The 27,444-nt window shown below is 39.4% G+C and overlaps 2 protein-coding genes across 3 annotated transcripts in view; both read right to left on the bottom strand.

Annotated features, from left to right (window-relative positions):
- CUBN (cubilin) overlaps positions 1–11,690 on the bottom strand; it is a 211,485-nt gene extending 199,795 nt beyond the window's left edge. Inside the window, exons 1-2 of the mRNA XM_063452505.1 lie at positions 11,550–11,690; positions 10,864–10,993 (exon numbers count right to left, since the gene is read on the bottom strand). Of these exons, the coding sequence (XP_063308575.1) occupies positions 10,864–10,993; positions 11,550–11,668 (249 nt within the window). The 5' untranslated portion in view covers positions 11,669–11,690. The remainder of the gene's footprint in view (positions 1–10,863; positions 10,994–11,549) is intronic.
- An 11,057-nt stretch (positions 11,691–22,747) lies between these two features.
- The window catches only part of TRDMT1 (tRNA aspartic acid methyltransferase 1), a 40,369-nt gene continuing 35,672 nt past the window's right edge, over positions 22,748–27,444 (bottom strand). For both annotated transcript variants that reach the window (XM_063450780.1, XM_063450781.1), the window contains exons 8-11: positions 25,687–26,057; positions 24,676–24,733; positions 23,781–23,910; positions 22,748–22,940 (exon numbers count right to left, since the gene is read on the bottom strand). In XM_063450780.1, coding sequence (XP_063306850.1) covers positions 22,834–22,940; positions 23,781–23,910; positions 24,676–24,733; positions 25,687–26,057 — 666 coding nt within the window. In that variant the 3' untranslated portion in view covers positions 22,748–22,833. The remainder of the gene's footprint in view (positions 22,941–23,780; positions 23,911–24,675; positions 24,734–25,686; positions 26,058–27,444) is intronic.

The following is a 27,444-nucleotide window of genomic DNA, read 5'->3' as shown; positions in this document are numbered from 1 at the left end:
GAGGGAACGAGAAGACAGGTAAGCGAGAGACAAGCCGGGTCAAGGGATAACAGAGAAAAGCAGAGTAATACAAACAAGCCGGGTCAGAACCAAAGAGACAATAGACATACAAGAGCACTGAGTGACTAGACTGGCTAGAACCACGACAGGGCAATGAGCAAATGCGGGAAGCTCTATTAAATACCCCGGTTCTAGGAGGTAATCACACCCCCGACGAGTCCTGGTTCGTGTTCAGGGTTTGAGTGACAGGTCGAGCAGGCTTGGCGTCATGACGTCGGCTACTGGGCGTCACGTCATAAAAGGGCGTGGATCCCTCGCGGCCGGCGTGTAACCGACCGGAGGAACCGCGAGGAACGGAGGAAACAGCCCTTCTGAACGGAGGTAGAGACTACAGGTACCCTGACATCAGGTTACTATATGCCCCAATCTGTGCTTATACTTACACTGTAAGCACAGTCCTTACACACAGCGACAAACAACGGAACCCTTAGGTGGGTCTCACCAAATCTGAAGAAAGCTATGGTTGTACTAACCAAACACTCGCTGTTTATGTGGGGTGTACACATTGCATCCTCAACCCTTAACTGTACTAAAGTTTAAAAACCTTAGATTGCTTCTCGCACTGGAGGGAACATGTGCAGTCATGACGTAGCAGTGCATCCATGATGTAATCATCACAGTTTGCACATTAAATTAATTCATGTTTTTGAGGAAATCCTCAATTTTTTAAGTACCCCCTATTTTATACGGGAAAGACAGGCAATGTGAATGGATGGATGCTTTGTGTTCATTTAACCCCTTAAGGACCAAACTGCTGGAATAAAAGGGAATCATGACATGTCACACATGTCATGTGTCCTTAAGGGGTTAAATAAAGATTAAAGTGCATTATCAGCTGTTTCATATCTTCATAGAAAACTCTGAAATCGGGGGGGCGGAGCTTGACCCTCAGCCTGCACAGACGCCATGCTTGTGAGCTCCTCCACACAAACGCAAAAAAACGCAAATAACACAAAAGTGAAAACCCATCCTGACCCCAAAGGCTACCAGCTACAACGATCAACGTCTCCCGAGGCGATAGATGCCCTTTTTTCAACAAAAGACCCAGCCAAGACGGAAACGGAAAACTGGGGCCTACCCCGCGCTGTCCCTCCCGGGCCTGGAGACGCTACTCACGCGGCAAGTGAGCAACAACTACCCTCAAACCTCGCCCGACAGCCCAGTCCACATTCCAGCTATGGGCCGCCGCTCGCAGAAAACGACGGCGATGGAAAACAGGGATATCGGGACTATGTTCCAACGGCCAGCACAGCCCCTATCCACTCTTACAGAGGCTCCGCAGTATGTCGTTACCCCGCGGCCTAATGCCCCCACTCACCCAAACAAGCAAACAGGGGCTGAACAATCGGTAGCCACTCACCCGATGATAGTGGTAAACCGCGCCCAAACAGTACAAGTAATAATAAAATCGTATACATACAAATAGTCCTATAACAAGGAATGTATGGAACCTTCAATAAAAGATACAAAATAGTAATGGTGCAGTATATCAGGCAAGTAAAAGTGGTTAAAACTTTATAAAAGACTAACTCACACTTTGCAGAGCTACTCAGAGCTCTGCCGTATAGCGCCTAGACGGTACAATCCCCGTCTCGGGATGTCAAGTGATGGTGCAGTGCGCGGTCCAATCCTCCACAGTAGTATATGGAAAGAAATATAGAGATAGGATCCAATAGTATAGCATGTATTGCAAACAGTGTTGATAAAAAAGGAAAAATATCCTACTTACAAATTTTGGAGCAAATATCTTGCTCTGGTATGTACAGCATACGGTGGTATAATCCCCACCAACGGATATAAATCAGGATGCAGGAAAATCAGGAACAGCAGATAAAATAGTAAAAACTATAGCTTTATTTAGAATATAAAATATAACAAATATATATAAAGTCAACTACTTAACGCGTTTCGCCCAGTCTAGGGCTTCTTCAGAAGTATAAAGTCCAAGTTTGGATAAAATCCGCTTATATAGGGGTTCCTGATTGATGAAATTAAGTCCTGATGTGGTTTAGCTTCCTACTTCCGGGTCGCGCACGTCGCCCGGAAGTGACGTCATCATATCGTTCCGTGGCATGCTGGGACATGTAGTCTCCCGCCGTTTGTGTTATATGTAACACAGGAAGTGATGTTAGTTGGCTCCTGGTGCCTTATGGGGCATGTAGTTCATAGTGTCCTCTTTTTCATAGGTATAATTTCGTCACCCGGAAGTGACGTATCGCAATGCACAGTATCATGGGATTTGTAGTTCGGCAAAATGCCGATATTGAATATGAGATACACAGAAGGGAAAGAATGATAAGTAAATAAAAAAGCCGAATAATGTCTCAAAAAACACCTTAGTTAGTATTAAAAAGATGAACAAACATAATTATAAATATAAAACATAGGAAAATATGCACAAACAGAAAAAGGTAATTCTAGTAAAAGAGACAGCAAGGGCATATTCCTACACAAGGGGCAATAGTGTTTTTACATAAAATATGAACAAATAGTGTAGGTATATATAAAACAAATATACATATGAAAATATAAAAAATGGACATGCATAAAGTGAACCATGCATAAAAAATCTTAAAGTGGTACTTGAGAGGTGGTGTAAAAAAAAAAAAAAATATATATATATATATATATATAATAAAAAATAAAAAATAAATAATAAAAAGTAGAATAAAAATTGAAATGCAGAGAGAATATAAATAATACTCCAATATACGTACTATAAAAAGTTAAAAAGGTCAAACTCTGCATTTAAACCTTTTGGGTGGAGTGTGTCTAGAAAATAGACCCACTCCATTTCTTTCTTTCCTAACTTATTGATTATATCACCACCTCTCCAGTCTTTAGACAATTTTGAGATACCCATAAATTTTAGGTGACGTGGATCATTGCCGTGTAGCTCAAAATGTGAGGATACCAAGTGGGTTTTTAGTCCTTTTTCTATGTTGCGGCAATGCTCACCAATTCTGATTTTTAATGGTCTTATGGTTCTACCTACATATTGTAGTCCACAAGGACACTCTAGCAGGTATATGACGTTTTTACTCATGCATGTAATTGTGTCCTTGATGTTGTAACTTTTATCTGTATTATGTGATTTAAAATTATAAATACATCGGTTAGTTTTGCTAGTTTTTCTGCATGCTACACAACAGTTACATCTAAAAAATCCATTTTTGTGTTTCATAAAATTATTTATTGCTTCAGACTTTTTCTGTTTTGTGTAATTCTGTGTGAGGTGCATCCTCAGGTTTGGGGCTCCTCTAAATATAATTCTTGGACGGTCTGGGATAATCTTTCCTAATATAGGGTCTTCCTTCAAGAGGTGCCAATTATTCTGAATTAGTTTTTTTATTTGTTTATTCTTATTGTTGTAGTCAAGGACAATGGGTAATATGAAATCCGTCCCATTATTTTTAATATTTTTTGGACCATTGTTTTGAGTTAGGAGATCTTTTCTATCTAAACTTGTAATATTTTCCAGTGTCTTCTCAATTTGTTCTTCATTATAGCCTTTTTCAATAAATTTCTTACTCATCATATTCGCCTGTGTTTTATAAGTTTCAGCATCTGAGCAATTTCTTTTTAATCTAAGGAATTGGCTCTTGGGAATACTATCGAGCCAACTCCTATAATGGCAACTGTCCCTTCCAATAAAATTATTAACATGAACCGGTTTAAAATGAGTTTTTGTGTTAATTTTAGTATCATGGATAAAAATGTCCAAATCCAGAAAAGTTACATTAGTCTTACTAAAATCCGCTTTTAAAACTATACCATCATCATTTGTGTTTAAAAAGTCTAAAAATAGTTTGGCCGTAGGAATAGGGCCCTTCCAAATAAAAAGGAGATCATCAATATAGCGAAAATAGGCGACCAGGTTCTCCACCCAGCCATGCCCGCTCCATACCATTCTCTCTTCCCACTCCGTCATGAAGAGATTGGCATAGCTGGGCGCGAACCTGGTCCCCATTGCTGTGCCATTCTTTTGTAAGTAAAACGAATCCTTAAACCAAAAATAATTGTTATTTAGAATTAAAAAGATACCTTCAATTATAAAATTTATCTGTTCCTCTTTCATCTTATTGTGTCTTTCTAAAATGGTTTTTACAGCTCTACAGCCTCTTTCATGTTCGATAATAGTATATAGAGACTGCACATCACAAGTTATAAGTGTATAGTCCTCTTCCCACTTTATCGTCTCTAATTTGTTAAGTAAATCCATAGTATCTTTGAGATAGGATCGGGACAGTTTAACATAGGGCTGTAACATAATGTCTATATACTCTGACATATTAGATAGAATAGAGTCTATACCGGAGACGATGGGTCTCCCTGGGGGTTTATTTAGGTCTTTGTGGATCTTCGGTAAAAAATATATGACCGGTATTTTTGGAAATTTTTTGTTTAGGTAGTTATATTCGTCAATGCTTAGTATGTCTTCCTCCTTACCTTTATTTAAAAACGTTTCTAACATATTTTTAATATCTGAGGTAGGATCTCTTGTGAGTTTGGCGTATGTTTTTGTATCGTTTAATTGTCTAAAAGCCTCCTCTTCATACATTTCTGTAGATAAAATTACAAGTCCCCCCCCCTTATCCGCTGGTTTTATGACAATAGCATCGTCATTTTGTAGATCTCTAAGGCTTTCTCTTTCCTTCTTTGATAAGTTATTTTTGTCTCCTGTGTGTTTATCGCTTAGGTTCCTTATACCTTTAGACACCTTTTTTTCAAATATATCTATTGCACTTGACTTAAAATATGACGGGTAAAATTTACTTTTATTTTTCAGGGAGCTTTTGACATATTTATCTTCTCTCATGTTAGTCGTATCTGTAGCTTGATTATTAGTCGTATTATTTTTGCTTATATAAAACCTTTTTATTGTGGCATTTCTTACAAACTTATTTATATCGATATATGCTAAAAAAGGATTAAAAGTTTTTGTAGGGGCATATTTAAGACCTTTATTTAAAACTTTTAGCTGTATATTCGTTAGAGGTTTGCCTGATAGATTAAAAATCCCTTTATTATCATCCTCATTTAGATTTTCCTTTAATTCTTTTTTGATCGCTACTTTTAGAATCTCTCTGTTCTTCCTTTTTTGTTTTCGTCTACCTGATCTTCTTCCTCTAAACTTCTTTTGCGGCCTCTGATTGGGCTGATATGGTCGGACTGTCTCTCTCGGTTTGATGGAATCTCTAAAAAAGATGTTTCATCGAATTGTTCAGAGAAGGAGAGGGCATGATATCTGTTATGTTGGAGTGCATCATCGGGGGGACTGTTTCTGGTGTCCTCATATCTTTTATGGGTCTTCCTTTCCTCTCTTCTCCACGTGAGTTTACTATCTTTGTTTCGAATATCTTTAGGGGACCTGTGGTCCTGGGTTAATCTGTATGTCTTTGGTCTTACAACTATAGGGGATTCTGTGGTTTCAATCTGTGTGTGGATCCTTTCTCTTCTATCAAAAAGCTCCCTGAAAAATAAAAGTAAATTTTACCCGTCATATTTTAAGTCAAGTGCAATAGATATATTTGAAAAAAAGGTGTCTAAAGGTATAAGGAACCTAAGCGATAAACACACAGGAGACAAAAATAACTTATCAAAGAAGGAAAGAGAAAGCCTTAGAGATCTACAAAATGACGATGCTATTGTCATAAAACCAGCGGATAAGGGGGGGGGACTTGTAATTTTATCTACAGAAATGTATGAAGAGGAGGCTTTTAGACAATTAACAAAAACATACGCCAAACTCACAAGAGATCCTACCTCAGATATTAAAAATATGTTAGAAACGTTTTTAAATAAAGGTAAGGAGGAAGACATACTAAGCATTGACGAATATAACTACCTAAACAAAAAATTTCCAAAAATACCGGTCATATATTTTTTACCGAAGATCCACAAAGACCTAAATAAACCCCCAGGGAGACCCATCGTCTCCGGTATAGACTCTATTCTATCTAATATGTCAGAGTATATAGACATTATGTTACAGCCCTATGTTAAACTGTCCCGATCCTATCTCAAAGATACTATGGATTTACTTAACAAATTAGAGACGATAAAGTGGGAAGAGGACTATACACTTATAACTTGTGATGTGCAGTCTCTATATACTATTATCGAACATGAAAGAGGCTGTAGAGCTGTAAAAACCATTTTAGAAAGACACAATAAGATGAAAGAGGAACAGATAAATTTTATAATTGAAGGTATCTTTTTAATTCTAAATAACAATTATTTTTGGTTTAAGGATTCGTTTTACTTACAAAAGAATGGCACAGCAATGGGGACCAGGTTCGCGCCCAGCTATGCCAATCTCTTCATGACGGAGTGGGAAGAGAGAATGGTATGGAGCGGGCATGGCTGGGTGGAGAACCTGGTCGCCTATTTTCGCTATATTGATGATCTCCTTTTTATTTGGAAGGGCCCTATTCCTACGGCCAAACTATTTTTAGACTTTTTAAACACAAATGATGATGGTATAGTTTTAAAAGCGGATTTTAGTAAGACTAATGTAACTTTTCTGGATTTGGACATTTTTATCCATGATACTAAAATTAACACAAAAACTCATTTTAAACCGGTTCATGTTAATAATTTTATTGGAAGGGACAGTTGCCATTATAGGAGTTGGCTCGATAGTATTCCCAAGAGCCAATTCCTTAGATTAAAAAGAAATTGCTCAGATGCTGAAACTTATAAAACACAGGCGAATATGATGAGTAAGAAATTTATTGAAAAAGGCTATAATGAAGAACAAATTGAGAAGACACTGGAAAATATTACAAGTTTAGATAGAAAAGATCTCCTAACTCAAAACAATGGTCCAAAAAAATATTAAAAATAATGGGACGGATTTCATATTACCCATTGTCCTTGACTACAACAATAAGAATAAACAAATAAAAAAACTAATTCAGAATAATTGGCACCTCTTGAAGGAAGACCCTATATTAGGAAAGATTATCCCAGACCGTCCAAGAATTATATTTAGAGGAGCCCCAAACCTGAGGATGCACCTCACACAGAATTACACAAAACAGAAAAAGTCTGAAGCAATAAATAATTTTATGAAACACAAAAATGGATTTTTTAGATGTAACTGTTGTGTAGCATGCAGAAAAACTAGCAAAACTAACCGATGTATTTATAATTTTAAATCACATAATACAGATAAAAGTTACAACATCAAGGACACAATTACATGCATGAGTAAAAACGTCATATACCTGCTAGAGTGTCCTTGTGGACTACAATATGTAGGTAGAACCATAAGACCATTAAAAATCAGAATTGGTGAGCATTGCCGCAACATAGAAAAAGGACTAAAAACCCACTTGGTATCCTCACATTTTGAGCTACACGGCAATGATCCACGTCACCTAAAATTTATGGGTATCTCAAAATTGTCTAAAGACTGGAGAGGTGGTGATATAATCAATAAGTTAGGAAAGAAAGAAATGGAGTGGGTCTATTTTCTAGACACACTCCACCCAAAAGGTTTAAATGCAGAGTTTGACCTTTTTAACTTTTTAAAGTACGTATATTGGAGTATTATTTATATTCTCTCTGCATTTCAATTTTTATTCTACTTTTTATTATTTATTTTTTATTTTTTATTTATATATATATATATATATATATATATATTTTTTTACACCACCTCTCAAGTACCACTTTAAGATTTTTTATGCATGGTTCACTTTATGCATGTCCATTTTTTATATTTTCATATGTATATTTGTTTTATATATACCTACACTATTTGTTCATATTTTATGTAAAAACACTATTGCCCCTTGTGTAGGAATATGCCCTTGCTGTCTCTTTTACTAGAATTACCTTTTTCTGTTTGTGCATATTTTCCTATGTTTTATATTTATAATTATGTTTGTTCATCTTTTTAATACTAACTAAGGTGTTTTTTGAGACATTATTCGGCTTTTTTATTTACTTATCATTCTTTCCCTTCTGTGTATCTCATATTCAATATCGGCATTTTGCCGAACTACAAATCCCATGATACTGTGCATTGCGATACGTCACTTCCGGGTGACGAAATTATACCTATGAAAAAGAGGACACTATGAACTACATGCCCCATAAGGCACCAGGAGCCAACTAACATCACTTCCTGTGTTACATATAACACAAACGGCGGGAGACTACATGTCCCAGCATGCCACGGAACGATATGATGACGTCACTTCCGGGCGACGTGCGCGACCCGGAAGTAGGAAGCTAAACCACATCAGGACTTAATTTCATCAATCAGGAACCCCTATATAAGCGGATTTTATCCAAACTTGGACTTTATACTTCTGAAGAAGCCCTAGACTGGGCGAAACGCGTTAAGTAGTTGACTTTATATATATTTGTTATATTTTATATTCTAAATAAAGCTATAGTTTTTACTATTTTATCTGCTGTTCCTGATTTTCCTGCATCCTGATTTATATCCGTTGGTGGGGATTATACCACCGTATGCTGTACATACCAGAGCAAGATATTTGCTCCAAAATTTGTAAGTAGGATATTTTTCCTTTTTTATCAACACTGTTTGCAATACATGCTATACTATTGGATCCTATCTCTATATTTCTTTCCATATACTACTGTGGAGGATTGGACCGCGCACTGCACCATCACTTGACATCCCGAGACGGGGATTGTACCGTCTAGGCGCTATACGGCAGAGCTCTGAGTAGCTCTGCAAAGTGTGAGTTAGTATTTTATAAAGTTTTAACCACTTTTACTTGCCTGATATACTGCACCATTACTATTTTGTATCTTTTATTGAAGGTTCCATACATTCCTTGTTATAGGACTATTTGTATGTATACGATTTTATTATTACTTGTACTGTTTGGGCGCGGTTTACCACTATTTTTCTTGTTTGCTTCACTATTCTGAGTAGGCATTGGGAATTCCTGCTCGGTTCACTGCTGCCCACCTTTAGTTTATTTAGTGAGCGCCTATTTCTCTTGTTTTTTACTCACCCGATGATGCCTGCAGCTCCCACTGACTGCACACCGACGACCAGACACGACTTGAAGGTCCTATTGGCAGACTTTCACAAAATACTAGCGACCAAACTCGCTCCTATTAAAAACAACATGAAGGCCATCACAGACCGGGTACAGGCCTCGGAGAGAGACATTGCAGACGTCCAAACGCAGATGACTGAGCTCCAGAACACGTTGCAACAGGTCTGGTCCCATCAAAGAGCCATCACTGCACAAATCACGGCCATGGAAGACCGCCAACGCCGCACCAATATTAAAGTAAGGGGCATCCCGATAACAGTCACAGTAGACTATGTCAGACGATTGCTGACCTCCATCCTGTCCCATGCGGTGGCCAAAAAACTAAACATTGAAGGAACTTACCGTTTACCAGGGCCCACGGGGGCATCAACCACGGTGACGAGAGACGTCATTCTCCGATGTGCCACAACCCATGACAGAATACTAATAATGTCGGCAATTAAGGGAAAAACACCCCTACACTTCGAAGAAGCCTCCCTGACATTCTATCAGGACCTTACAAAGGCAACCCTCCTGTGGCGTAAAACGCTCCAACATGAGCTACAGGTGGGGAATGAATGGATCCCTGACAGTGACCCGAAACGGCAGCTTACACACACTCACCTCGGTGGAAGACGCAACAACGTTCCTGATGGCCCTGGGCCTGGAGCCCTTGCCGGAAAACACACAAGCAAGAGCGCCCATCCCCACTTCCACTTGGGACCCGGCACACGCACCATCCTTCATCCCGAGGTCGGCAACTGCGGGGGCGGCAGTACCAGGAACAAGCTCAAGGGACAACCCGACATGAAGCGCTAGCTACCAGACCAGAGACCCACTTGCCCGGCCTGCCGGCCCTAACCTCATGGGACTGTCTGTTCGGGACTTTACATATGGCTCTCTACTGATAATGTTTACTCTAATGTCATCCCTTTTTTTCCCTTCCCCCTTTTTATAACTTACTTTTGCGATTTTGTACTTAATTCACACAAACACTGGGGCTATGCCAGCTACCAGGCACAACATCTAGGGTTAGGGACCCAGTAATGACAAATCTCCTCACAATAGGGATTGTTAATCTTCCACTACGCACAGAACCTGAGGCAACCCTGAACCTTCTCACACACCTCCCCCCCCCCCCCCCCGCTACTCCCTCGGTTAGGAGTAACCAAACACAATACATAGAGTGTGACTGGACACCCCACGACCACCAGACCTTAGTTCATCCCCAAGCGGGATACACAGCATTTCGGTCCGCACGGCATGTATTTAACGAAGCTACACCATACGTCAGTACATGAACACAAGCTGACCACTCCAGCCTCAGGACCCTCTGATTACAACCTCAGCGTACTGAAACCTCACGCACTTGACAGCAAGTGTACAACACACCTGAACACCCAACACCCTAAGGGCGACTCACCAGCTGTCAAGACTTACACAAACACCTTAAAAATAAAAAGGTGCGAGAATATAATGTGAATCTGCTTACACAATAACTACATACTACCCACTCTGTTGAATTCTGTAACGTTTATGCCTTGCACTGAAAAATAAAGATTTATTTAAAAAAAAAAGAAAACTCTGAAATCCAATTATTCAGCACAGAGGTGAAAGTCCATTGAAGATAATCTTTACTTTTCACTTAGTTTTCTATATTTCAGTCACACTAATATACTGCAATAAATTTGGCTTGTATTCTTTTACACTCAATGGCTTTGATTTCTGACCATATTTTGTTGAAAAACCAAAAAAACAATGATTCAATTATTACCTGGACCAAAAGATCTGTGAGATCATCGTTGTTGATTTTAACTTTCCCCTGAGAATCAGTCTTGAACTCAATGTTTTTTGCTTGGCATGTAGAGAATATTAAATTTCCATTTTCTGAAGATATTCGAGGTCTATGTTAAAGACAAATATATAAATATATTTTACGTAGAACACTAAAGTATTGTAACAGGGATGTAAAACATGGACTTTTCTCAATTTATTTAAGCAATAATTTATTTATTTTTTTACACTATTTATCTTACTTTCATTAATTTAGCTAGTGCTTTCTACGTTCCAATCAAACCAAAATAAAACAGTGGTACAATACAAGCTTTATAATAATTTGCTGCAACAAAACTATCCATCAATTCCTGGTAAATGTAGCTGTTTGCGTGCAAATGGTCTTCAATAAATTGGTAAACTATTTTATTTTTTTATTTAAATTCAGCTATATTGCTTGAATTTTGTAGCATTGGATGAAAATTGAAATCTTAGTAAATTTCAACCTTAGTATTGAAGAATTTTATGGGGTCAGAGAACCGTGGGAAATCTGCCATAGGTAGTCATCAATGATAGAATCCATATGATCTTCTGTCATTTTCTTTTAAAACATTTTGTTTATTATGATTAACGTAATAATCATTACCATTATAGAGTCAGCTTTGGAGTTTATAGAAAAATACTCACTGGTCATTATATACATTTCTTTTCTGCCTTGTCTTCACAGATTCGCCACATTCACAAATTAGTCCAGAAAAATATAGAATTATTGCAAGGAGCCATGGAAAACATCCTGGAACTTGCATGTTCACTGGTGTGAACACTCCATACAGTTCCACAGGCTAGGTAGAAGTGTCAGCTCTGTGGACTTTGTCCGCTCAGACAAGAGCCCAGGGAATGGTTTACATAAGCTTTGCATTAAAATTAATTTTTGAACCTGGTTAATGAAAAAGTGTAAAGTGCGCGTTAGTTAGTTGTAAAATAGGATACCTGTAAGACGTTTATAGCTTATCCAGTGGCACAGTAACCTTTGAAACATCAACAATCCCAGAGACTTTAATGAGCTACGGTATTAGGTTTATTATTGTACATTATTGGAAAAAAGAGAATGAGACTGTATTGACTGTAATGACTTTCTAAGTAGTGCACCTGATAACAATATAAAAATATATATATATTTTAGATATTATACAAACACTGAAAAATGTAATAAAAGCCTCCAACATCTCCATAGGTTGCTGCTCCCTTCTTACATATCCTCTATAGTAAATAAGACTGCAACAAAGTGTGAAAAGGGGTGCATTTATTAAATTGTAGGACCCTGGAGTCCGTAGAACATGTGGATATAAGGTGTAGGACCTTTTCACAGTTCAAAATAAGAATGCATGAGTAGTCATCTCAAGGAAAAAATTAAATCTACATAGTGTAATAAAAACTGTTGTATTTATTTAATTATAAATAGGGCAGACTTTTATTTGTCTTTTTTTTTATTGTGTACTTAATATTTAATGAAGTGTCATAATTTTACTTTAATAATGTAAGTTCGAGGAAGTAAGGATTTAGTTTTCCATTGATTTGTAACATAGTAACAGTCAACCGCTGGAGAATACACTTTTTATAACCAAGTATAATCATAAAAAAACATACATTAAATATGTTTTATATATTTATTATATAATAATATTTTATTATGAAGATTTGGTTTAATTTTGATTTATTTTCATAATTGAAGTTTATTGGTATATAAACATATCATCAATACTGAAATAGGATATTTGACAGTATATCTCAATGAAATATGCAGATTTAGAATTACACCCATTATATAGGTCATAAATAGTAGAGTGGCTATCTTTGATACTAAGCTCGTGAGTGATAGGAAGCTTATGAGTGATATACATAGCAGATATTTGTTAGCTCGTTTACTACTGAGCACGTTTTCATAGACAAAATATTTCAATAACATTTATTTAAAGCAAGAGATGCATAGCATAAAAACATATTATAAAACAGCAATTATGGGTATATATTGCTTTGCAGAAACTTAAAAATGTAAATTATGTAAATTTAACAATTTTATTTATCACTTATTTTTTCAGCCAGGGAATGAAAAGCTTTAGGCAGCATAAAGTGTCCTTTATCTATCACATAGGGTCTGAAATTTTAGTATAAAATCATAATGTTATTTTTTTTCTCACGTACATAAGATATGACAAAAATAGATAAATAAAAATGGTTAAATACTTCCTTGCTTATAGGTATTTGTAAGGACCCTAAAGGCATAACTAGCCATATAGCTTAGTAAGAATAGCAACAGAATGTAATAAGAATATTTGCATTAGAGCATAATGCCCACATACAATAAAAACAATTAAATCACATATTTCTAACATAAAGGTATTTAAAATGCTACAGCAATGTTTATCAGTCTCTGCATGCATCCAGCTATCCATCAGGAAATCCATCAGAGAAAGTAGACGATGCGTTCCAGCAATGGAACAAACAAACCGGAACCGGAAGTGAACGGCACATGAAACCAGCAATTATAAATGACTTAAAAGAAGAACAACACACAGCACAGACTAACAGCAACTGAGGAAGCCTCCTAGAGAGGTGAAACGCGTTTTGCTACATCATTAAGGACTTATTGTTACACCATTAAGGACTTACCATTTCAAACTGTAAGGTTTTTATTTTATTTTGATTTTAAAGGACCACTCTAGTGCCAGGAAAACATACTCGTTTTCCTGGCACTAGAGTGCCCTGAGGGTGCCCCCACCCTCAGGGTCCCCCTCCCGCCCGGCTCTGGAAAGGGGAAAAGGGGTAAAACTTACCTTTTTCCAGCGCTGGGCGGGGAGATCTCTACCTCCGATCCTCCTCCGTTCCGCCCCGTCAGCTGAATGAGCACGCGCGGCAAGAGCTGCGCACGCATTCAGCCGGTCGCATAGGAAAGCATTTACAATGCTTTCCTATGGACGCTTGCGTGCTCTCACTGTGCCTCTAGCGGCTGTCAATGAGACAGCCACTAGAGGATTCGGGGGAAGGCTTAACCCAATAATAAACATAGCAGTTTCTCTGAAACTGCTATGTTTATAAAAAAAAATGGGTTAACCCTAGCTGGACCTGGCACCCAGACCACTTCATTAAGCTGAAGTGGTCTGGGTGCCTAGAGTGGTCCTTTAAGGGGACCACCACTTAGGTGTTAAAGTATCATTCATCGCTAGTCACTCACTGGAATTTTGTATCTACACTGTTTTGAGCTATCCATCTCCCTGACTGTTGGAATGATAAGACTCATTAAAACTGCCTTTACTCTTTGGAAGCAGGGGTGATCTGTTATTTTCAGCAAAATAGAGGCATTAAATCTGTGACTAGTGGCTTTTGACACATACATGATGTCCTTATTACAAACTGGTAATCATTCCTAGAGCATAAATGTTGGTAGATGAGGATTTATGGACTAACTTTCATTCTGTAAACTAAATGAAAGTAAAAATGTTATACCCAATTCTGGTAGTGAAGTTGTTAATAATATTGTATAGTATCTTCCTATGAATATAGTCAGTTAATTAATGAACAATGTGAAATAGCGTTTTATTGCCATATGGAAAATTATTTTGAGATCGCCAAATAGTCTCTAGTTTGGAACATGTTGAGACATTGTCGTGTGATCCAAGGAGGTGTGTATGCTGGAACGCATCTATTATGTATGTGCCAAAATATAATAAGCTATTGGATAGAGAAAGCCAGCAGAAAAGAGTTTTGTATAATCTAATGGTGTATTCGCATTTTGTGCTTTTTGGAGTGTTCTTCTTCTGTGTATTACAATATTATAAATTAAATGGTAAAGGTATTTTGCATTATGGAAGTGATATATTTCCTTGAGATGACTACTCAAGCACATTCTTATAGAGAGCTGGTTTGATCCATATCTTGTAGAAACTCTATTGACCTATACAATTTAAAATCTTTAGTTTTTTTATTGTGTAGGTCAATAGTTTGTTTCATAGAAATGACAGTTGCCAGAAAAAAAAATGCATTGTATATTAATATTTCTAGATCTGGTGGGTGATGACAAGTGTCATCCCGGTATGCAGGTGTTCCCGGTATGCAATGGTTAGTACCTAACAAAAGTGATGCAAGGAAAATCAAGCAGTGATCTGGCATCAGGGTCATGGACTCCCAAGGCTCAGTGATGAATGTGGGGAATGAAGGCTCGCCCATCTGGTCCAATCACAAAGAAGAGCAATTGTAGCTCAAATTTATGAAAAACTTAACGCTAGCCTTAATAGAAAAGTGTCAGAACACACAATGCATTGAAGTTTGCCGAGTAGCCACAGACCAGGTCAGACTGCCCACGATGACCACTGTCCCCCCCAATAGCGCCTTCAATAAGGACGTGAGCGGCAGAACAGAACCATGGAGCAATCGAAGAAGGTTGTGTGGTGCGATGTTTTCTTTTAGATCAAGTGGATGGGCGGGTGCATGTAAAGTAATCTCGGGAAGAGATGGCAGCAGGATGCACTATGGGAGGAAGGCAAGTTGGCGGAGGCAATTTTATGCTTTGGGCTATGTTTCACTGGGAATCCTTGGGTTTTTCCATTCATGTGGATGTTACTTTAACATGTACCACCTGGATTGTTGCAAACTACGTACACCCCATTCAGGGCAATGGTGCTCCCTGATGGCAGCAACCTCGTTCAGCCAGATTACATACCCTGTCACACTGCAAACATTGTTCAGGAATGGTTTGAGGAGCATTACATAGAGTTCAAGGTTGGCCTCCTGCCTTGGCCTCCAAATACCTTAGATCTCAATGTGATTGAGCATCTTTGGGTTGCCCTGGAGCAACAAATCCGATCCATGGACGTCCCACCTAACAACTTGCAGGTTTTAAAGAATCTACTGCTATTGTCTTGATGCCAGATACCACAGGACATGTTCAGAGGTCTTGTGGAGTCCATGTCTCAACGCATCAGAGCTGTTTTGGCAGCACCAGGCGGACCTACACGATATTAGGCCGGTGATTTTAATGTTTTGGTTGATCAGTGTATCTTACTATGTAGAAATGAAAGTAAATATTGTATTGCATGAAGTCTCATGTTTTAACTGATTATGATTGCAGTTTCTTAAGGCACAACAGACTCTACTATAGTTCAAAGTAATAAATAAGGAGTAATCTCTGTGGAAACCAATAGAATGTCTATCAACATTTTACACTTTGCACCCAAAATAGCACCTGTTTAGCCTTGATGAATAAATCCTATATATAGGATGTGCTTCCTCTTCAGCTCCCTCGCGCACCGCACTGATACCGGAGCCGGAAGATGACGTCATCTTCCGGCGCCGGTATCAGTACGCGGCGCGCGAGGGAGCTGAAGAGGAAGCACTCAGGGGAGAGTGCTCCCTCGCCCACCGGCCAGCCTGACTGCCCGCCGGGTGACCGGCCCCCGAGGAGCCCAGCAGCACCACTGGACCCCAGGGAATCCCTTCAGCACTCCAAAAGGTAAGGAGGCTGGGGGGATTAAATTTAAAAAAATGTGTTAGAGTGTGTGTGTGTGTTAGTGTTACTGTGAGTGTTAGTGTTACTGTGTGTGTTAGTGTGTGTGTGTTAGTGTTACTGTGTGTGTTAGTGTGTGTGTGTTAGTGTTAGTGTGTGTGTTGGTGTTACTGTGTGTGTTAGTGTTACTGTGAGTGTTAGTGTGTGTGTTAGTGTTACTGTGTGTGTTAGTGTGTGTGTTACTGTGAGTGTTATTGTGTGTGTTAGTGTTACTGTGAGTGTTAGTGTGTATTAGTGTTACTGTGTGTGTTACTGTTACTGTGAGTGTTAGTGTGTGTGTTAATGTGTGTGTTAGTGTTACTGTGAGTGTTAGTGTGAGTGTCAGTGAGTGTGTCTGTTGAGTGTGTGTCTGCTAGTAAATGTCAGTGAGTGTGTTACTGTGTGTGTCTGTTACTGAGTGTGTTTGTGTTAGTGAGTCTGTTTGATGTCTGTTAGTGAGTGTGTGTTTGTCAGTGAGAGTGTATGTTTTGTAAGTGAGTGTGTATGTATGTCCGTCACTGAGTGTGTCTCTGTCAGTAAATGTGTGTGTCTGTTAGCTAGTGTGTATGCATCTGTTCGTGAGAGTGTGTGTGTGTCTTCAGCACTTACCTTCCTCCAGCGCCGGACTCACTTGGCGCTGGGGATCCCTCCGCTGCTCAGCTCCGAATGCGCATGCACGGCAAGAGCCGTGCGCGCATTCAAACCGCCCATAGGAAAGCATTACTCAATGCTTTCCTATGGACGTTCAGTGTCTTAGAATCGTGGAAGCTCCTCTAGCGGCTGTCAGTGAGACAGCCACTAGAGGCTGGATTAACCCTTCCAGCTGCAGGGTTAAAACTAGAGGGACCTGACACCCAGACCACTTCATTGAGCTGATGTGATCTGGGTGTCTGTAGTGGTCCTTTAAGTGTGTGTACATACCGCGGTCGCAGCCCTGCAACCCCTGCGACCAGGTGCCCGCCGCCATGTGTTGCGGCCCCGGCCTGCGCAGAGTAAGCGTGCGAGGGGGGAGGGGAGGCCACGGATCAATTTTCGCACCGGGGCCCCATAGGTCATGTGTACGCCACTGACCAAATGCAATAATCATTTTATCGACCTTGGATGGATGAGAATGGAAGCTGATACAGCAGACTTTAGAAGCCCAATCCGATTTTATTTAATTGCAGCTGGTGCAATCTCTGTCCTTCAAAGTCTAAATTTATGGAGTAGATCAGCACATTTAAAATTTTGTTATAGAAGTCAAGTACTAAATATTTTATTGCTAGATAAACTATGGGCTTTCATAATATGACAAAGTCCAATTAATCTGATTAGCTTCATGTCTATTAGCTTTGAATACAGTGCAGAATTCACCATTCCACTTCATATCCTCTTTGATCAAGGCTACGAATAGTCAGAATCCTAATCTCTCAACACTTACCCCGGTAATCTAATTACAGAAGGCTCTTTTTAAGTATTCTCATTTGAGTGAAAATATTTCAAAATTGGTCGGCTGAGCCTCTTCATCAAATAGTAAACTTTTTTTTTTTTTTTTTATTCTTTGTCTGTGCACGAAATGGTACAGGAGGTCGTGTTGCCCCGACGACATATGCAAAGAATAGGAACAACATGAAGAAAGGCATATACATGGCATACAACAGAGGCACAGTTTTGATAGTACTTTAACATTCAGATAATGTTGCTGCATAGTAAGGGTTCCGCATTGGTCTTATGGTCAGGCCTAGGTTTTTTGAGACTGACAACATGAGCTGGCGTAGGGCTAGTTACATTGTGGGTCATAACCACGTGCCCGTTAGCCTAGTATGTTCGTCACTTAGGAAGGGCTATGAGTTCAAGTCAGTCTCAAGTATGTGCTATGGGTTTTAAAGAGTAGTTGTTGTCAAGGTCGCAGGTGGTGGGGCCGGCCAGTGACTCTCGTTCGCTAATGGGGGTAACGTGCTCTATGATTCAACAGCGTTTGTGTTATTCCCTTTTATTAGTCCTTGTTTCTATTGTCTATTTTCTTCCAGCTCTCGCATCCACCCCCCCCCCCCCCCCCCCCTTCTACTACTATGCCATTCATAGCAGGATGATAAAGCTACTGTTAGCATCCTAATGCAATCTACGCTTATGGGTGCTGTGTGTGATAGAAGGCCCCCTGAGGAGACTGGGGCCTAAGAGAGAGAGAGGTAGACAGATCAGAAGGTAGACAGAGATAGTAATAGAGCAGGAGAGGGAGGGAGGGGGAAAGGCCAACATTTCAGCTCCGGGTGGGCAGGAGGAGGGGGAGGGCTGGGGAGGGAGGGGGACGGGAAGAGCTGGCCGGGGGAGTGAGCCGGGGCAGGACAATGAGGGGAAGCCCGTGCCAGCTGCGTCCCCACCTTCTACCTAGTCTGCGAGTTGGCTCTCTCTCCAGAGAAATAGTAAACTTTTATAAGTTAATAAGAAACAGCTATTACATAAAATGGAGTAATTTGCTTTGAAAGGAACAGTTTTAGTGGAGGAACTAATGCAGAGAGGGCTCTGGTTCAAGAACATTTTTTGCTGCCTCCATGGTAAAAGGGGTGGCTAAGAGGTAGATCCTCTTCCTTCAACTTCCATGATGCCAGCCGGGGACCAACCATTTGCTTATCCTTGCAGGGTTGTATTTGTGAGCAGTGTTGCAATGGTCTGTGTGTGAATGAAGGGGTATATTTGTGTGTGGCATTGGCATTTGAATGTAGTTGTTTGTATGTACTGTTGCCATTTGAATACAGTGTTGTATTTGTGTGTAGTATTGGAGTTTGAATGCAGAGGTGTGCTTGTGTGTCGTATTGGAGTTTGAATGCAGAGGTGTGCTTGTGTGTAGTATTGGGGTTTGAATGAGGTTGTATTTGTGAGTGGTGTTGGAATGATAGCCACCCTAAGGTTTACATACATTTTTGGAACACATGGGTGTGGACTGTAGGATATAGAAGAGGGCTGGCTGTGGTTGATGGGAATCTGAGGCTCAAGGCTTTCTAGTTTAAAAAAAATAAATCTTTATTTTGAGAAATGTTAAGAAAGCAAATTCAGAATGGCAAATAACTCCAGGCTTTCTTGGTCCCTCTCCCACTCCTCTCAGTCTTCTCCTCTGACCCCACGTATGGCTGGCTGCACGCTGGCAGGAACTTGCTTCCTCCAAGCACTACTGTTCGGGGGAACTAACGATCTGATAGGGCCTATTGAAGGGCTGCAGGTGACCCTACGTGTGAGTTTACTTTTCACTCATAGTTCCGCCACTGGACACACATTTCATTTTTCTGTTGGAACTTATTTTATTGAGGGTGCACGATGACCGTGTTTTAATAGATAACAAAATGTATCTCTAGTGAGCATTTTATCATCCATATACTTATCTATTTCATTTCTGCAAGATGCAATCAGTAGTAATCAGACTGTAACTCCCTGTCAAAGATACAAACTTTGGTGATCTCAGCCGATAGCACTTGACTATTAAATTACCCAGGGTTGAACAGAACACTTAGGATTTATGTCTAAATAGACTTTGGGAGAAAAAGCTGGCTATAAACTCAGAATATTGTCACAGTCTGGAAGGTATTGAACTGGCAAGTCAAGTTTTGTTTGGCAAAAGCATTTATGGGTGTTTTTTGGACTGTCTTTTGATTGTCTGATTTATTTGTTGATGTTTTACTAAAGCATATAAATATAGCTATTAATTTTGATTTAATCAAGTGAGAATAAACACATGAGTCATTCTGTCTGCAGTAACAGTAGTAAAAAATGAGACAAGGTGGGCACACTCGACTAAACGTTGAATTAGCCCCAGGAAAAGGCTAATGTAATATATGTAGGGTGCTCACCCACATAGGGCTCTATCCCCTAAAGAACCCAAAAAATATAACAATGTGAATAGAGTAAGGAGCACACCAAAAATCTTTATATATATGAAATGAACAAACTTTATTTACATGGGTATATACTCTGGGTCTGTCTCTTTAAATAGTATCCACAGAAATACAAAGTCATGCTATAAAAAAGCATTTACCAAAACAACATATGTATACAAACACATATGAACACGCAATGCGTGGTATATAAATGACAGAAATATCATACAAAAAGACCAATATATAAAGTATAAACAAAACCCAAACATATAAAAAATGCAAAAAACCATACCAAGATCAGTGAGAAGCAGGGACAGAGTCAATCAAAAAAACCCCAACGTTTCGGCTGAAAAGCCTTTGTCATGCGCTAGATAGAGACCGGCTTTTCTTGTTGGAACGCATGCATATATTGGAACGCACGCGTTCCATTTCACTCTATCTACTTCTGGGTTCGGCTTTTTGAAACGCATGCTGCTGCTCGCGCCTCGGTTTCGCTCAGGACGGACTGAGAGTACACTCTGATCGGCTGGAAATTGATCAGTGCAATTTTTCTTATCTGTATGTAGTACATGCTTTATTATTTATCTATGCTAAGACCTCTTTGGTATGGCTAATGTAAGATGCTGGTATTCTAAATGGGATTTATTCCTAACATTATTACTTATGATCTGATAAAGTTCTGTCATACACTGCATGTCTAGGATATTAGTTCTTTATGCATACACATATTGTTTTTTCTAAATTGATTTATATCATTATTTATAATCCATTCTGATGTTATTTATGTATGATTGATGTGTATATATTACCAAAGCTTGTATCCTTGGCAACCATAAACAGGTGTTTGATGGTTGTGAGGATTTCAATCATTATGGGTGGCCACCCATCACTCTCAGGTGTTTTTAATCTTGGTATTTCTGGTGGGTATATAAGGGGAGAACTTAGTTTCTCAACATGCTCCCTTGACAAAGGCTTTTCAGCCGAAACGTTGGTTTTTTTGATTGACTCTGTCCCTGCTTCTCACTGATCTTGGTATGGTTTTTTGCATTTTTTATATGTTTGGGTTTTGTTTATACTTTATATATTGGTCTGTTTGTATGATATTTCTGTCATTTATATACCACGCATTGCGTGTTCATATGTGCTTGTATACATATGTTGTTTTGGTAAATGCTTTTTTTATAGCATGACTTTGTATTTCTGTGGATACTATTTAAAGAGACAGACCCAGAGTATATACCCATGTAAATAAAGTTTGTTCATTTCATATATATAAAGATTTTTGGTGTGCTCCTTACTATATTCACATTGCAGTAACAGTAGTATCAGAGAATATGTTTGGACAATACTGTAATCAAGAACTCAGCTTCTCCTGCTAATGAGAGACTTGGGTAAGAATGGTGAAAGGAATATAAATATATCATGTAATATAAAACAATTTATAACAGTGACAATATCACAATAGACTACAAAACAAAATATCAAAATATATCGCTTAACCATTATGTAATAGCTCTGGAATGCTGTTTTACAGCTGCAGCAAACTATGCAGGAATGCTGTTATAAGCCACTCTCAGACATGAAGGTAGGCTCATGCCGTAAAGCAAAGTGCTTATGGTGCTTATGGTGCGCCTTTAATTCAGGGGAGCCCAAAAGATACATGTTGTAGAACTACGAATCCCAAAAGCATCATGGGCATTGCAGTTCTAATATATCTACCTTTTGGGCACCCCAGCTTTAAAGGATTACTCTAAGCACCATAAGCACTTTGCATTATGGCATCAGCCTACTTTCATGTCTGAGAGTGGGTTATAACAGCAGCATTTTGCATAGTTTGCTGCAGCTGTGAGAGCTGTCAATCAGGAAGCCTAGTACACTTCGTTCCAGATTACTAATGTCAATTTTGTTCCTGTGCCGTTTGTATCATATACATGCCACATGTTAAACAGAAAGGAGTCTCTTTCTTCTCCAATGAGACAGCCAAGCCAATAAACCAATTATTTGCATGTGCTGTCCTTCATTTAGTCCCTCTCCAAATACTATGCCTAGAAGGGAGCAAGTGGGGAGATAATTACACTGTCACTATCTAGCGAGGAACTGAATTAAGAGCACCATTTGTGAATAGCGTCTTGCTGGACAATTTCAATCCCACCGGGGATTGTGGCATAACGCACATTGAGGTATAATGCACATTGAGGTATAATGTTGTTCAGTTCGGGTTTTTGCACATGACCTGAATGTTAATGCTTAATTTGTTAGCTCCATTACAAACAAAGAAACTGCAAGGCTATGGACTTAAGTGGACAATGAATATATGGACAGACAAGTCAAATGCTTTCCACATACGTGGGTTTTTAGGATTTATTTAATGAATGTAAAAAGCAGAACCTTAAATGTTTTGTACGGCAACGTGTTAAACGAAAAAAGACTGACAAACTGGAAAACAAAATAGATCTTTTAATAGTAATAATCATAATATTACATTCTATATGCATTTATTTACATTTTATTTTCATACAGTCTGTGTACAAACATAAAAAGCATGACTTGAGGAACATGATCAACTCCACAACTTGCAATAATATCAGCGGGATTGAAGTAAAACGGTGATGAGTTTGGCTACAATGTGCACGTTAAGGCTGTTCCCGAGCAGTCTGTATTGTTGTTTTGTTGTTAATTTCTCAGGAAAACCTAAAGGAAAATAAATAGATTACACACAGGAAATGCTGCATTTAAAAAAAAAAAAAAGCCTGGACTATATCCTGTACTTAATGTGTACCTGAGAAAGGTAAGTACCTGAGAATGTAAGTAGTTCTGTCCTTCAGCTGCCATAGTACAGCTTTCATTAATCCATGAGTGTTTACCCTCTGACATCCAATGGGATTGGACTCAAGGTAAATTCATGGCTGTTGAGTTGGTTGCGAGTACTGGCAGCTCCCAAAGGGTCACTAAAAACGAGAACCACTACAGCTTAATGTAGTGGTTCAGAGGCAAAGTGACTGTTTCTGGAGGCTGAACAGAGTAAACACTGCCGTTTATGAGAAATGGCAGTTCAATTGTTGCCTAATGCCACCTCTAGTGGATATTACTCGGACAGCCATTAGAACTGGCTTCCTACATGCAGTCCTGCAAAGATTGAGACAATGCATCTTCATGAGTGGGTGCTGATTGGCGCAGTTTGGCGATTAGCGCACATGTGCAATAGCCTCCCTATGCTTCCTTATGAAGCATTGACTTGGCTAAGATCATCAGTATTTATGATCTCAGCCAGTGCAGGAGGTGTGACTTCAACAAGGTAAGTGAAAAAAAATGATTATACCTATTTGGGGAAGGTCCCAGATATCTAAATCATACTTGCACTGTATGTATTTGTATTTCTAATGTTAGTGTGTTCCTTTACTGCATTTTGTGATGAACAGATTCCTAGGTAATAAGAATTCAACTTTACTACCTAGGACTAACACATGCTGTAGCTTGAAGGTCATAAAAATAAGAGTTGATATGGTTTATTATGAAGATATGTCTACATACCAAACTGCAGAGGAAATCCATGGAGATTAGATATTTCTTTGGGAGTAAAATATCTTAATTTCAAAGTGGATAATTTTGCAAGTTTCTCCTCATCGTTCAACGTCTCCAGTGATTCATACGCAGAACTTATCTGAATTTCAAAATATTAAAAAAAAAAAAAAACACACAAAAAAAACATTAACATATAAAATAAGATTGCAAAATAATAATGTAACAATTTATTTCAGAGGGAAATGTTATTGGATGCAGTTAGAAAAGCTGAACTTCAATTAAATTAAACACCAATGCAGGCTATCATCCCACAATGACCAGGCAGATTAAAATGTCAACAAACTCCCAATAAATGTATCCAGCCCAACAAGCAGAAACAGTGTTTGTGAAAATCACGGAGACATTTTTTAACTTGGCTGAACATTTCACCCGTCCACTTAATAGGATCGCTATTGTCCAGAACTAATAAACCATTCAGTGACACAGACAGGCGTTTGGCTGCCAATGCTCTACAAAAATAAAACTACCATCCTCCAACAGTAATGAGGGGCAATTTTATCAGGAAGGTAAATGATCTCTACCATCTCAAAAATATCTTCCACATCAAAGATGACCAGAGCTGAGGGTCACTACCATTAAAGCAGAATAATAATTGTGATCCAATCATTCCAGCTCATGAAATTAATTTGTAAATGTTCCAGAAAATAGTTGCCTTGACAATATGCGGTTCATCTAAAGTCTATGCAACAAAACAAATGTTTGACCTTTAAACAGGTACAGAGTCTGTTCTAAAATAATAATGACTATTTCATGTGACCCTTCTACTGGGAACTGCAAATTAAGATTCAAGATATAATAATTGTTGTATTTATATTTTTGAAAAAAAATAAACAGCCAAACAAACCTCAACGTCTGTTGCGGTCTGTAAGACAGAACCCGTGCCTTCCACATAATGCCCGTAACTAAAATAAAAAAAAATAAAAAAATAATTTTATTAAACCATTTGGAAAACACATTTTTTTTTTATTCTAACTGATCAAAGAAATTCCAAATTGACATTCAATATAGTTAAATGGCAGTTTGAATGTGTGTCCTCGCTCACTATTGTGCAATTTTTTGCGTATTTTATTTTTCCTGCCCTCGGTAAATCCAGCTGTTGGTCTGACAGCAGTATGCAGCACTCCAGTAGAAGCCTCTACCTGTGTTTGATGTATCAATATGTGTAACAGGATGACTTAACCAAGTTTGACTTGAGGATACTGCCATAAATAAAACTTTTCAGCCATAGAACCTAGTAACTACTACATACTAGTGCTGCTCAACAAAATACAATATCCTTTAAATTAGATTGGGAAACTCTAGTCTTTGGGTGGATGGGCTTTATATTCTAAATGTATCTTCTGATAGCCAAGACCCTCAGCTGGTGAACTTTTAAAGGAATGTGATATTTTGTGGCACCGTACCACAATTCAGTGCCAGACTGTTTTTGAGGGAGAGGAGGTCTGACCTGCTGCCCAGCCCCACGCCATATTGCTGATGTGTCGGCTACAATACTGCATAGACAATATCAGTTTCATTCATATTTAGACACCAATGTTAGGCTGTGAGTGAAGAGCTGGGCTACGAGTGCTTTGGGGAAATCTAGTTTTTGTCAAAACACTTAAACAGTATAATACAGAACCAGGGAAAAGTGTCTACAGTCTCATAGGACCATAACCACTACAATGGGCTTTAGAGGTTATGGCTCAAAGTCTCTCTCTTTAACTAATCAATGGGCAAGAACTAAATGTAAATCTGACCACTAGATGGGTCTATCAAGACCTTTCATTAGGCTTTATAAATCAATCAAGCATTAGACACATGTATCCCCATATACTAAAGAGAATGACTGCAGATCACAAATGTTAGTACGCACCCTTTTGTAAAGCAAGTTGAACGTCTACTCGTTGTTTGGACAATATCCAGAATTAAAGCGTATCGCAGTAACGACTTTGGCGGGAGAAAAAATTGGCTCATGTCTTTATCTTCATTTTTCTCAAGAAACTCTTCTAACATTTGGATGGAAGAGTCATTGTTCTGGCTTTGTTTCCTCTCTAGTGCCTCAGCTGTTTCCAACTTGTAGAGAATGGTTTCATCTGAGTGCGGTATGGGGTTGCACTGAGGATGGCTTATCACATTTTGTATATTTACATCTGTTTCAATATTTCCTCCCAAAGACTTTACTGTAACAGAGCAAGGAGATTCAAAGGAACTCATAGTGTCACAGGCAGGAAATCCTTCAAGTATCTAATGGGAAAGTCAATATGACAAGCTGTTAATATTAATACGCAAACATGAAATCGACTTGATATTCAGAGAAAGTGCAGAAATCAATGTAAAGTCATTTTAAATTATATACATACACACATAAATATACAGATAATTTGTATCTTGTAATACCTTTTTTATTGGACTAACAGAATTTTGTGAGGATGTCATTATTGGGACAAAAGGCTTGGTGACTGCTGTATTACTTAAAGTCCCTTTGTGGGTCATTGGCAGTCCAGTCGGGTGCTTGTCTTGGGCTGGAGAGAGTACCCAGTTACCATGTCGGCTATAGGTGGCAGTCCTTGCAGTTTGGCCCCCTTGCGGTGAGCTGATCGGAATGGCAGGTTAGGCCAGGGTGTTGCAACATTGTCGTTCGCTGTGGTTGGTATCCTCCAGTATGTCAGGTATTCGTGCAGCTCCTCCATAGTGTGGCTTGTGAGGTCATAGCACCCACTCCACGGGTCTCGCTCTGTCTGAGACGGCGGTCCGCTTGTGTGGCGTCAGGAGAGGTGAGTGCGCCCAGCGGTCATCAGGGTCGCCTGCCATGCGGTCTCTGCCATTTTGGGAGCGGCCTGTGTTCTAGGCCGGCTCTGCCGCTGTTCCGAGCACCGGTGTCGTTGCGCTCCAATGGGCCACGGGGTGGGAATCGGGATCAAACCCGCCGGTCCAGGGGTAGGGGGGGGAACAGGGCCAGACCCGCCTAGCCCAGTGTTTCTGCCTTACCGCTGGTGGGCAGGATAGCTGGGCAGCGGCCGTCCACGCCACTCATCGATCCTCATCTTGTGCGACAAGGATCGCTCCTCCGAGGGACTAGAACTTCACAGCAAGTCTCTCCTCGGGACCAGGGTGGCCTCTTGCACTGGGTCACAGCAGCCAGTCATCAGGTAAGCGCCATGCCGGGTTTTAGAGGCTAAAACTGGAGAGTTCTGCAGGAGCTACTCCATTATGCGACCGTTCAGCCTGGCGGTCCAGCTCCGCCCCCCCACTTTTTTCTTTATTCTTCTTATCAGTGGGTAGTTTCCTGATGATTCATTTTTGTTGGAGGCTTGGTGGCTGTCTAAAGGCCAAAATGGGTGTTTCGTCTGCTAACATTGATTGTATATCTTTAATGATTTTCCGTATTTCCTCAAGATCTGGGTTGTAGGTGACCACAAGTGGTACATGTGTAGATATCGATTTCTATCTGTACTGCAGCAGTTTTTACAGCAGAGTGGATTTGTTTGGTAATAGTCCTTGGTTTGTAGCCTGTCTCAAAGATTGGGAAAGTGCATTTAGATGTAAATTATGGTCATTAGGGTCAGAGCATATGTGATGGTACCTAGTTGCTTGGCTGTAGATGATGCCCTGTTTAGTATGGGAGGGGTGA

This window comes from Pelobates fuscus, chromosome 4 (assembly GCF_036172605.1).
Source record: "Pelobates fuscus isolate aPelFus1 chromosome 4, aPelFus1.pri, whole genome shotgun sequence".
Classification (NCBI taxonomy): Eukaryota; Metazoa; Chordata; class Amphibia; order Anura; family Pelobatidae; genus Pelobates; species Pelobates fuscus.
This window is presented reverse-complemented; position numbering and strand designations above follow the sequence as displayed.